Source organism: Caretta caretta, chromosome 8, assembly GCF_965140235.1.
Source record: "Caretta caretta isolate rCarCar2 chromosome 8, rCarCar1.hap1, whole genome shotgun sequence".
In the NCBI taxonomy this organism is placed as follows: Eukaryota; Metazoa; Chordata; order Testudines; family Cheloniidae; genus Caretta; species Caretta caretta.
The window spans coordinates 52236915-52250091 of record NC_134213.1 but is presented as its reverse complement, the minus strand read 5'-3'; the positions used below and the strand labels follow the sequence as shown (position 1 = coordinate 52250091).

At 41.4% G+C, this 13177-nt stretch overlaps 1 protein-coding gene across 9 annotated transcripts in view; it reads right to left on the bottom strand.

Moving 5' to 3' along the window:
• The window catches only part of RALGPS2 (Ral GEF with PH domain and SH3 binding motif 2), a 277132-nt gene that overhangs the window by 134986 nt on the left and 128969 nt on the right, over positions 1–13177 (bottom strand). For all 9 annotated transcript variants that reach the window (XR_007358002.2, XR_012669645.1, XM_048860736.2 and 6 more), the window contains one exon: positions 5653–5745. Coding sequence is in view for 7 of the 9 variants with exons in the window: in XM_048860736.2 (XP_048716693.1) it covers positions 5653–5745 (93 nt within the window). In the remaining 2 variants the exon portion in view is untranslated. The remainder of the gene's footprint in view (positions 1–5652; positions 5746–13177) is intronic.

Here is a 13177-nt window from a genome sequence, read left to right as displayed (position 1 = left end):
TAGAAGACTGTCGGGGCCAGGCGGGTACTATGAGAATGACCCGAGCTTGTTGTAAGATTTGCTGTGAGTTCCACCTGAGAACACTTAAAGAAAGGGAACAGGGGTTTGTTTGTTTTTTAAATCATTCCTCTCCAGTCCCTTTTCTTCATAGAATGCAGAGAGTGGGTGATAGATAAGTCTATGGTCAGACATGTGTGGTCGGTATGTTCCCTTTTTGAAGGGGTTTATACTGAAGCCAACCACCTGCAACAATCTGGCCTATTGTCCTTGTAGTTGAAGCAGACAAAGTTTCTCTGCCACTAAGGTGAAAATGACCAATAGAACCTTGTAAAGGGCCATTCCAGTATCATGCATGTTGGTGGCAAAGACACAGTTATGTGAACAAAGACAACAGTGGACATGAGTACCTGTAGTGCAGTAGAGAAGGATTTAGAGCCTCACTTCAGAGTGTTTTCAGTCCTGCAACCCATGAATTCTTTCAGAATGCTTGTTCAGTCCACTTTAATTAGGATTTCCCTATGCTAAGAATGGTCTTGTTGAGATGTAAAAAGGAAGAGTTGATTTTAAAAGGCGACAAGTGTTTGGTGACAATGGGTTTGCTTACTGAGCCCATTAATTTTTAAAGGGGACTCTGTTTATGACTCTGTTTTCTCCTCTGGATAGTGAAGAATGAGTCCACTATTCTGTCCAGGAATCTGGAATAGGTAAGGCAAAGGAATTGCATCTGTGTCTCATTTTCAGTTCTGTTTGTATAAACTGAGAAGCTCAATCTGCCAATTTTAAATGGGAGTGCACAAGATCTACTTCATCCCCAATAGCTTCATTCAGGAAGAGATGACTAGTCATAAGATTCAAAATGTTTCAAGAGGGAGTGGGAAATGTCAGCTTCTTCAGTTGAAGATTTTGGGGACTGATTGCATTGCATGACCTACTCCCCAGGTGACAATGCTGAGTTGGCTCTTCCTATTTTTAAGACGACTTTCCTTCCCCCTTATATATTGAGAACCAGAGGGAAATGTTACTTCCAAAAGAATTTACACAAACTGGATTTCAAGAGAGAAAGATATTTGACGAGGTCTGCAGCATGCACCTCCAGGGGTTACCATGCAACTTGAATTTGAAAAGGCTCATTTAGGGTGATGGAGTGCATGGCTGAGCTCACCTCAGGAAAGTCTGAGGTGTTAAAAACACTTTTCCAGAAATAGAAGAAGAATCAGTTCTCCATGAAAATCAAAGATTTTTCAAAAATTGGATTACCTGAGATTTCAATAGTCAGAGGAAGGGCTGAGCTGGCTTTAATTTGAGCATCCCCTGATGGAGGGCTGAGACACACCCTTGTGATGTGGATGGTGATCCTGGCAGAGAGTGCAAAATGGAACGGGCAATGGCCTTGTGGTTAACCAAGTGGGGGAATTGAAGGGAGGGAATTACAAATAAATGGGAGGTTTGGGGGTTCTCTCCCAGAGCACCTTGAAACGCCAATTGAAATTTTCTGATTATTTTTGACTATTTTAAGACATTCTGAAACAAAAAATATTATACAAAAAATAAGGACCTGCATGGTGTTTACTTGGAATTCTGAACAAGCCTAACTTGCCCAAGGCGAATTATATTCAGCTGATTACTGAAGCTTATACAATCTACAGGGTCATGAATAGTGTGTGTTAACTGAAAAATACAACATTTCACAATGCCTCCTGGCTTGCAGGAATACAGCAATTCTGGTAGCATATGAGAAAGTTCTGTCCACCAATATGCCCTCGCCAAAAACTGTAAGCCACCATTTTACAAGTCAATTCATGCGTATGCCTTAGACACAGAAGTATTTCAACAGCTGACTAAACCTTACCATGTTTGAATACATTGCAAAGGATAAAGCCCATCCGTATGGCTATTCAGGCATACAATTTATGGCAAAATCAGACAATATTTTTCTTGGCTCTGTGGTACCAATTACAATAGCAAAAAAGCTATTCCCAAAATTGTGCTGACCAATGAAACTTGTACAGAAAGATCTTACTTTCTATCATAGCCAAATATAGTGTAGCAGAGGGAAAAAAATGGTCAAACAAAAAGAACTTCATTCTCAAAATATGATATTAAAAAATGAGACATGCAAATATACTGTTCAGTACATTTAATACGATGAAATATATTTGGAAAAACACTGAAAAAAGGTCAAGTTTAGTTATCAGTGATAGAAACAAGTACATTATTTATGGAATCTGAGCAAGTAATTTTTGGACATTTATTCTCTATAGCTAAAAAAAAGTCCAATATGATTCCTTGTGTGATTAAAATACAATTCTCTTTGGCCTTCATAATATTCCAACAACTAATACAAAATAGCATTTGGCCAAATTAGGAACCACTGTATTTAAAAAGAAAAGGAGTACTTGTGGCACCTTAGAGACTAACCAATTTATTTGAGCATAAGCTTTCGTGAGCTACAGCTCACTTCATCGGATGCATACCTTGGAAAGTTTAGAATATCTTTTATACACACAAAGCATGAAAAAATACCTCCCCCACCCCACTCTCCTGCTGGCAATAGCTTATCTAAAGTGACCACTCTCCTTACAATCTGTATGATAATCAAGGTGGGCTATTTCCAGCACAAATCCAGGGTTTAACAAGAACGTCTGAGGAAGGGGGGGAAGGAGGCGGCGTTAGGAAAACAAGGGGAAATAGGTTACCTTGCATAATGACTTAGCCACTCCCAGTCTCTATTCAAGCCTAAGTTAATTGTATACAATTTGCAAATTAATTCCAATTCAACAGTTCTCGCTGGAGTCTGGATTTGAAGTTTTTTTGTTGTAATATGGCAACTTTCATGTCTGTAATCGCGTGACCAGAGAGATTGAAGTGTTCTCCGACTGGTTTATGAATGTTATAATTCTTGACATCTGATTTGTGTCCATTTATCCTTTTACGTAGAGACTGTCCAGTTTGACCAATGTACGTGGCAGAGGGGCATTGCTGGCACATGATGGCATATATCACATTGGTGGATGTGCAGGTGAACGAGCCTCTGATAGCGTGGCTGATGTGATTAGGCCCTGTGATGGTGTCCCCTGAATAGATATGTGGGCACAGCTGGCAACGGGCTTTGTTGCAAGGATAGGTTCCTGGGTTAGTGGTTCTGTTGTGTGGTATGTGGTTGCTGGGGGGGTATTCGCTTCAGGTTGGGGGGCTGTCTGTAGGCAAGGACTGGCCTGTCTCCCAAGATTTGTGAGAGTGTTGGGTCATCTTTCGGGATAGGTTGTAGATCCTTAATAATGTGTTGGAGGGGTTTTAGTTGGGGGCTGAAGGTGACGGCTAGTGGCATTCTGTTATTTTCTTTGTTAGGCCTGTCCTGTAGTAGGAGACTTCTGGGAACTCTTCTGGCTCTATCAATCTGTTTCTTCGCTTCCGCAGGTGGGTACTGTAGTTGTAAGAATGCTTGATAGAGCTCTTGTAGGTGTTTGTCTCTGTCTGAGGGGTTGGAGCAAATGCGGTTGTATCGCAGAGCTTGGCTGTAGACGATGGATCGTGTGGTGTGGTCAGTGTGAAAGCTGGAGGCATGTAGGTAGGAACAGCAGTCAGTAGGTTTCCGGTATAGGGTGGTGTTTATGTGATCATCGTTTATTAGCACTATAGTGTCCAGGAAGTGGATCTCTTGTGTGGACTGGACCAGGCTGAGGTTGATGGCGGGATGGAAACTGTTGAAATCATGGTGGAATTCCTCAAGGGCTTCTTTTCCATGGTCCAGATGATGAAGATGTCATCAATATAGCACAAGTAGAGTAGGGGCATTAGGGGACGAGAACTGAGAAAGCGTTGTTCTAAGTCAGCCATAAAAATGTTGGCATACTGTGGGGCCATGCGGGTACCCATAGCAGTGCCGCTGATCTGAAGGTATACATTGTCCCCAAATGTAAAATAGTTATGGGTAAGGACAAAGTCACAAAGTTCAGCCACTAGGTTAGCCGTGACATTATCGGGGATAGTGTTCCTGACAGCTTGTAGTCCATCTTTGTGTGGAATGTTGGTGTAGAGGGCTTCTACATCCATAGTGGCCAGGATGGTGTTTTCAGGAAGATCACCGATGGATTGTAGTTTCCTCAGGAAGTCAGTGGTGTCTCGAAGGTAGCTGGGAGTGCTGGTAGTGTAGGGCCTGAGGAGGGAGTCTACATAGCCAGACAATCCTGCTGTCAGGGTGCCAATGCCTGAGATGATGGGGCGTCCAGGATTTCCAGGTTTATGGATCTTGGGTAGTAGATAGAATATCCCAGGTCAGGGTTCCAGGGGTGTGTCTGTGCGGATTTGATCTTGTGCTTTTTCAGGGAGTTTCTTGAGCAAATGCTGTAGTCTCTTTTGGTAACTCTCAGTGGAATCACAGGGTAATGGCTTGTAGAAAGTGGTGTTGGAGAGCTGCCGAGCAGCCTCTTGTTCATATTCCAACCTATTCATGATGAAAACAGCACCTCCTTTGTCAGCCTTTTTGATTATGATGTCAGAATGGTTTCTGAGGCTGTGGATGGCATTGTGTTCCACACAGCTGAGGTTATGGGGCAAGTGATGCTCCTTTTCCACAATTTCAGTCCGTGCACATCGGCGGAAGCACTCTATGTAGAAGTTCAGTCTGCTGTTTCGACCTTCAGGAGGAGTCCACCTAGAATCCTTCTTTTTGTAGTGTTGGTAGGGAGGTCTCTGTGGAATGACTTAGCCACTCCCAGTCTCTATTCAAGCCTAAGTTAATTTTATCCAATTTGCAAATGAATTGCAATTCCACCAATGTGATATATGCCATCATGTGCCAGCAATGCCCCTCTGCCATGTACATTGGTCAAACTGGACAGTCTCTACGTAAAAGAATAAATGAACACAAATCAGATGTCAAGAATTATAACATTCATAAACCAGTCAGAGAACACTTCAATCTCTCTGGTCATGCGATTACAGACATGGAAGTTGCAATTCTTCAACAAAAAAACTTCAAATCCAGACTCCAGCGAGAACTGTTGAATTGGAATTAATTTGAAAATTGTATACAATTAATTTAGGCTTGAATAGAGACTGGGAGTCATTATGCAAGGTAACCTATTTCCCCTTGTTTTTTCCTAACACCCCCCGCCCCCCCGACGTTCTTGTTAAACCCTGGATTTGTGCTGGAAATGGCCCACCTTGATTATCATACACATTGTAAGGAGAGTGGTCACTTTAGATAAGCTATTTCCAGCAGGAGAGTGGGGTGGGGGGAGGTATTTTTTCATGCTTTGTGTGTATAAAAGATCTTCTACACTTTCCACTGAATGCATCCGATGAAGTGAGCTGTAGCTCACGAAAGCTTATGCTCAAATAAATTGGTTAGTCTAAGGTGCCACAAGTACTCCTTTTCTTTTTGCGAATACAGACTAACATGGCTGTTACTCTGAAACTGTATTTAAAGGAATCTGCAGGAAACAATTTTTCAAAGGAAAATATTTCAATGTCAAAATTGAAAAAGACTCAAGTGGAGAATGGAGACTTACATTACTAGAAACACACTGTACACGGTATAATTGCATTCAAGAGTATCTTTAATAATAATTGGATCCTTGAAGCAAGCTACAACAGGTTATAATAAATCTATTTTTCAAGAAGAAATAAACAAAATTACAAATTACTTACCGCCCAAGTTTTAGTCAGCCTGAAGATGGGGGCACTTTGCAATCCAGACACCACTGCCATAAGGGCATGCAGGTTATTCAGCTCATAAAGTTTCTGTAGATGAAAACACATACAACTGAAAAAGTACTCCAACTGCAGTAAAGTGATGGATATACAGTTGTTAAAAATACTGATAAAACATTTTAAGATTACACAGAAGGCAAGTTAAGCTCATACATTAAAAACAAACCATATTATATAACACTGTAAAAATGGTATCCTAATTAAATCTTTACAGTGAATAACTGGTGAATCCTTGAGTGATTGTAGCTATTATCTTTAGGGGACTGAGTTTCATGGAAACTTTATTCTTTGTGATTCTGCACAGATAACCATATGTGAACCTCACTCACTACACATTAACAGAATAGTTAAGGTTTTTTTTAATCCCCATCCTTTCATTTTTAATTAAAAAAGCAAAAGCCATACCACAGTGATTTGTACAAATATTTATCAAGCATATACAGTAAATCTCACTATGACTAGAGAATAGGTTTTTTTGGTCTTTATAGTCCTTATTAGATTTGGTTTTGTTTTATTTTTAGTTCTCTACTTCTATTACATTCAGGATATATGAATGTCTTACATCACCCTATACATTCTTACACCATCCTATATATTCCAATAAATGATAAACATACTGACAAATTAACTGTCTTCCCTACATTGCAAAATTAGTGAATTCAAACCCTGTAGAGTTGAAACACTATTAGGAATACTTCACATCTTTTGTTCTCCAAGCATTACATGGAGAAGTGCAGAATAAGCTGAAGTTTGATTTTAAAGTGCAATAGCTATTTCACACTAACTCCCAATGTGGACATACCTATTGTGCATAAAATACCTTTGTGCAGTTTAGTTTAATCCACTTCCAAAATTGATGAAGTTAAACTGCACAAAGGCATTCTTAGTGTGGAATAAGTGTGTCCACATGGGAAAATAGTGAGGAATAGCTATTGAGCAATACCTTTTCCCCCACGAAGACAAACCTTTAGAAATATTTCACATCTTTTGGTCTCAATGTCAAAAGAACAATTTCACTCTCAATACTTAGGGCTTGTCTACACGGGGACACTCAGAAAAATTAATCTTAACTAACTAAAGGTGTGAATTTACAGTGGACTAGTTAAACTGCATTAAACCCCCATGGGGACAGTCAATCAGAATTAAAGTGGCCTTAATTCAGTTTATCTCAATTCAGTGAATTAAGCTAACCCAAATTAAGGCCACTTTAATTCTAAATAAGAACACTCATATGGGGGTTTATTCCTGTTTAGCTAATCCACTTTAAATTGACACCTTTAGTTAACTTAGACTAATTTTTCTGAGATCCCAGGGTGGACAAACCCTTAATTTTTATCACCCCACAATGCTTGATTTTAAAAAAATTCTTAGGCCAACACTGGTACCTAACCCCATAAGGGTGCACAATGCAATGAGGAGGGAAGAAAGAACAGAGGGACTCTCCATACCTTATGCTCCATACAGACAGCCCCATGCTTATAATTTGGTATCATAAGAGTACTTGCCTCTGCTAAGAGGAGGGGGCAAGACCCTGTGCTGCCCACCTTGCATGGAAGCCAGCAAGCTGGCCTGGTGCAAAGGGAAACAGATGCTCTATCATTTGCTCACCCTAGAGCTCTGTAAGGCATCATGACTACTTTAGGGACAACTGTAGCTCCTGCTGTGGTGGTGCTCTTCCACACTGACCCAACACATGATTTGTACCTTAAAGTCATTAAAGAGCACTTAAAGCAAAAACCACACACACACACTTTTCAATATTATCTGAACGTTCAGTAATGCAATTAAAATTATATTCGCATTTATGTAAATGAAAGTATGAGTTACGTAGTATGTGATTAGTTGAAATTCACTTGTTTGTTCTATTATAAAGATTCCTGATTTTCCCCATGTTATGTATTCCTAGCACTATCCCATAAAGAAAACCACTCCCATCCAAAATTGCACATGTAATGCTAATTACGTTTTTATTGCCATTAAGCACAAATCATTTTAAAACCAAAAATAAAAATATATATGCAACAAAAATATTTGTCTGTTGCAAACTAGAGAGTTTAAACACCATAAGACAGTAAGTAGTTTCTGAAGTGGGTCATCCAGACAGATTCTAAAGTACTTTATAAGATTATGTTTATATATAATGAGAATCCTTCTTCCACCACTGAGATGCAGCTTTCTCTTGGGTAAAACTCAATAACTGATAGTCCATACAAGCACTATGCAAACAGCTTTAGAAGAAGAGAATAATACAATATCTAACTGAAATTAGAAGGAATGTAAGGTAAGCAGGAAGTAACAGTGAATACTAATATTTGGCTATGATTAACATCCTTACCCTTAATAAATGTGGCCAGCACAAACACCACTACTCTTGCAAAAACTTCCACAGGCGTTTAGCCACAAGTGTTAATTCTTTAAAACTGTAATTTTATGTCTCATTAGAAAGATAAATACCTCCAACAGTACTTTGTCCCAATATTCAGCAGCATGCTGAAGCATTGGTTAAAGTGCTAACTAATGGGGTAGAGTGTCACCTGCTGAAATACTGCTTCTTGCAGGACTCTAAGCTTACCTTAGAGGTCTCCCACCCAAATATTAATCAAGCCCGATTCTTCTTAGCTAATGAGATCATAGCCAAAAGTAGTATGGATTCTGGAAAAACAAAACTACGTAAGAAACATAACCGTTTATCCATAAGAGGTGTGATCTAAAAAACTAGACTGCAAAACAGACATTTTGGAAATTATTTGCAGTTTTGTTGTAGCCTTGTTGGTACCACGACAGAGACAAAAGGTTGGTGAAGTAATATCTTTTATTGGACCAACTTCTGTTGGTGAAAGACAAGCTTTTGAGATACACAAAGTTATTCTTCAGGTCTGGGAAAGGTACTAAATGTCACAGCTAAATACAAGATAGAACAGATTAAACAAGAACATTCTGAAAACAAAAACCAAAAAAACCCCCAATCATCCTATCAGATGATCAGAATCAAACACACATTAAAAAATGCTGCTATGAAAGGATGCTGCTGTGCTGTCAATATTCCTTTGGTGGCAAAATCCCCAAATAAAACTTCTATATTACAATAATCGCCAAATAAAACTTCTGTATTACAATGAATAAATGTTATTCTGCTCTGAAGTGCCAGGAGTCCTGGTTTATGTGGACTGGAGTCAAACTTTTGTTTAAATTTTCCTCTGAAATTATTGATCCCAAAAGATATAATGACGATATAACAGGATAAAACTTATGTAAATATTGGATAGCTCCAACTTGGGACTGGGAGTTTTGGTATTTGGATCTTCTGGAATTAACTTTGATAATACTTTCAGGCTGGGATTTTCAAAGGAGCCTAAAGGAGTTAGGTGCCCAGTCCCCATCAAAATTGAAATAGTAGCTTAACCCCCTTAGGCTCCTTTGAAAATTCTAGCCTCAGTTCTTCAGGACCTTTTGATTCCAAGAGAGTCAGGTCAACAGGCCTTGAGTCTAGCACTTGACATTATGACACTTTTCAAATTTCACGCATAGCCTACTCGGAAGAGGTTCATCAGATCCTGCTAGAGATCTCCAAGGCTTGTACAAGATAAAGTTACTTTCTGAAATGGAAGAACGGTGTAGCTCCTGAGCCAGCCAAACTGATTAAGTCTCAAGAACTCCAGGGTGACTGACTACAGCTGAAGTTCTCCTCAGTTTTTTCAACTCACTATTCCCCAGTACAGGGACATTTAGCAAAGATTTTCAAAAGCACAAATGGCAGCTGGTGCTTACTTGTCTTCTGTGCCTTTGTAAAAATCACTCTTAGTCATTGCATATGACACACTGAAGAAATTCAGAAACCTCTTTCAGCTTGTTGTTGAGCCTCCATCTTTGAGACACAGAACATGGTGCTCACAACCTAACTGACCACCACGCTAAAGTCTTCCAGAATATTCTCCAAACCATTTTTCCTGGAGACAGTGTTTCTGATGGCAAACAGTTAAGGAACAAAAGATAGTGAGCTAAGATGGCAAAAAGAAAAGGAGTACTAGTGCACCTTAGAGACTAACCAATTTATTTGAGCATAAGCTTTCGTGATCTACTGCTGTACTCACTACTCACGAAAGCTTATGCTCAAATAGATTGGTTAGTCTCTAAGGTGCCACTAGTACTCCTTTTCTTTTTGCGAATACAGACTAACACGGCTGATACTCTGAAACCACATTATGTGATGGTTCATAAGGACAAACTGGCAATGTGTCCGCACCCTAACATTCCCCTAAAAGTGGTCTGAGTTTCATCTAAATAGTCAATTTGCCAGTATCTTCATCTAAATTGCACTTCCTAGCAGGAGAGGATAGGTTCATAGATTCCAAGGCCAGAAGAGACTATTGTGACCATCTAGTCTGACCTCCTGTATGCTATAGGCCATAGGACTTCCCCAAAAATGTATACTCCTCCCCGATGAGGGGAGTACCGCTAAAATCGACCTTCCTGGGTCAAATTTGGGGTACTGTAGATGCAACGCTGTGCAATTCGATGGTATTGGCCTCCGGGAGCTATCCCAGAGTGCTCCAATGTGACCGTTCTGGACAGCACTTTCAACTCCGATGCACTAGCCAGGTACACAGGAAAATGCACTGGGAACTTCTGAATTTCATTTCCTGTTTGGTCAGCATGGGCTGCTCAGCAGAACAGGTGACCATGCAGTCCCAGAATTGCAAACGAGCTCCAGCATGGAGCAAACGGGAGACACTGGATCTGATTGCTGTACAGGGAGAAGAATCTGTACAGGCAGAACTCTGATCCAGCAGAAGAAATGCGGATATAAATATGCCAAAATCACACAGGGCATGGTGGACAGAGGCTACACCAGGGACACACAGCAGCGCCGCATGAAAATTAAGGAGCTCAGGCAAGCCTACCAAAAGGCAAAGGAGGCAAATGGTCGCTCCGGGTCAGAGCCCCAAACAAGCCGCTTCTATGATCAACTGTATACCATTCTAGGGAGGGGGCCCCACCACTACCCCACCACTGTCCATGGACACCTGCAAGGTGGCAGCTTCATGCAACATGGAGGAAGATTTTATGAATGAGGAAGAGGAGGAGGAGGAGGAGTATGTGCAGCAGGCAACCGGAAAAATCTGTTCTCCCCGGCAGCTAGGACCTTTTCCTCACCCTGGACCCAACACCCTCCCAGGGTGTATTGTTCCAGGACCCTGCAGGCACCTCTGGTGAGGGCACATTTGTAACTACACTGCAGAGGTTAAAAGCAATTGTGTTTAATGTTTGATTTGCCTTGAACAATTGGGATGCATTCGCGGCCAGTACAGCTACTGGAAAAATCTGTTAACGTGTCTGGGGATGGAGCGGGAATCCTCCAGGGACATCTCCATGAAGCTCTCCTGGAGGTACTCTGAAAGCCTTTGCAGAAGGTTTCTGGGAAGGGCTGCCTTATTTCGTCCTCCATGGTAGGACACTTTACCACGCCAAGCCAGTAGCAAGTAGTCTGGAATCACTGCAGCACAAAGCATGGCAGCAAATGTCCTGGGATTCGGTCGCATTCATGCAACATTTGGTCTTTATCTTTCTGTGTCAGCCTCAGGAGAGTGATATCATTCGTGGTCACTTGGTTGAAATAGGGGAATTTTTGTAAGGCAACAGTAATCCCCTATTTGGTGATCCCCAGCACATTAGACCCCGGTCATGCGGGGCTGTTTGCACTTGGCTAAAAGGGATCATCCCAGAGAATAGCACTTGGCTAAAAGGGATCATCCCGGAGAATAGCCACGTGGGGGGGGGGGGGGGGGGGGGAAGGCGTGTGTGCTGCACATCCACCCCAAAACTGCAGCCCCTCTTTTTAAACGGCAAACCCAACAGGCCTTGGTTGCTATGGGAAAGGGGGGTGCTGCAGTTTGAAACCATTCCCATGTGCTGAATGCAGAAGAAGCCAACCCCGCGTACCCTTTGGCTTATCATGGCTGCCTGGAAACTGAATTATGCTGCCCAGCCGCGTGTGATGCGTCACCATACTGGCAGCTCAATATAAAAGGCAAAAATACTACCTTGTACCTAAAACACATAGAATCATAGATATTAGGTCAGAAGAGACCACTGTGATTGTCTAAGTCTGACCTCCTGCACAATGCAGGCTACAGAATCTCACCCACCCACTCCTGTAACAAACGCCTAACCTTGTCTGAGCTATTGAAGTCCTCAAATCATGGTTTAAAGACTTTGAGGTGCAGAGAATCCTCCAACTAGTGACCTGTGCCCCACGCTGCAGAGGAAGGTGAAAAAACCCCAGGGCCTCTGCCAATCTGCCCTGGAGGAAAATTTCTTCCCGACCCCAAATATGGCGATCAGCTAGACCCTGAGCATGTGGGCAAGACTCACCAGCCAGACACCCAGGAAAGAATTCTCTGTAGTAACTCAGATCCCACCCCATCTAGCATCCCATCACAGGCCACGGGGCATATCTACCGCTAATAGTTGAAGATCAATTAATTGCCAAAATTAGGCTATCCCTTCCATAAACTTATCAAGCTTAGTCTTGAAGCCAGATATGTCTTTTGCCCCCACTACTTCCCTTGGAAGGCTGTTCCAGAACTTCACTCCTCTGATGGTTAGAAACCTTTGTCTAATTTCAAGTCTAAACTTCCTGATGGCCAGTTTATATGTTCTCGTGTACACATTGGTACTGAGCTTAAATAGTTCTTCTCCCTCCGTGGTATTTATCCCTCTGATATATTTATATCTCCTCTCAGCCTTCTTTTGGTTAGGCTAAACAAGCCAAGCTCTTTGAGACTCCTTTCATAAGACAGGTTTTCCATTCCTCGGATCACTCTAGTAGCTTTTCTCTGTACCTGTTCCAGTTTGAATTCACCTTTCTTAAACGTGGGAGACCAGAACTGCACACAATATTCCAGATGAGGTCTCACCAGTGCCTTGTATAATGGTACTAACACCTCCTTATCTCTACTGGAAATACCTCGCCTGATGCATCTCAAGATGGCATTAGCTTTTTTCACAGCCATTTCACATTGGCAGCTCATAGTCATCTTGTGATCAACCAACATTCCGAGGTCCTTCTCTTCCTCTGTTACTTCCAAGTGATGTGTCCCCAGTTTATAACAAGAATTTTTGTTATTAATCCCTAAATGCATGACCTTGCACTTTTCACTATTAAATTTCATCCTATTACTATTACTCCAGTTTACAAGGTCATCCAGATCTTCCTGTATGATATCCAATCCCTCTCTGTATTGGCAATACCTCCCAGCTTTGTGTCATCTGCGAACTTTATTAGCACATTACCGCTTTTTGTGTCAAGGTCAGTAATAAAAAGATTAAATAAGATTGGTCCCAAAATCGATCCCTGAGGAACTTCACTAGTAACCTCGTTCCAGCCTGACAGTTCACCTTTCAGTGTGACCCACTGTAGTCTCCCTTTAACCAGTTCTTTATCCACCTTTCAATTTTCATA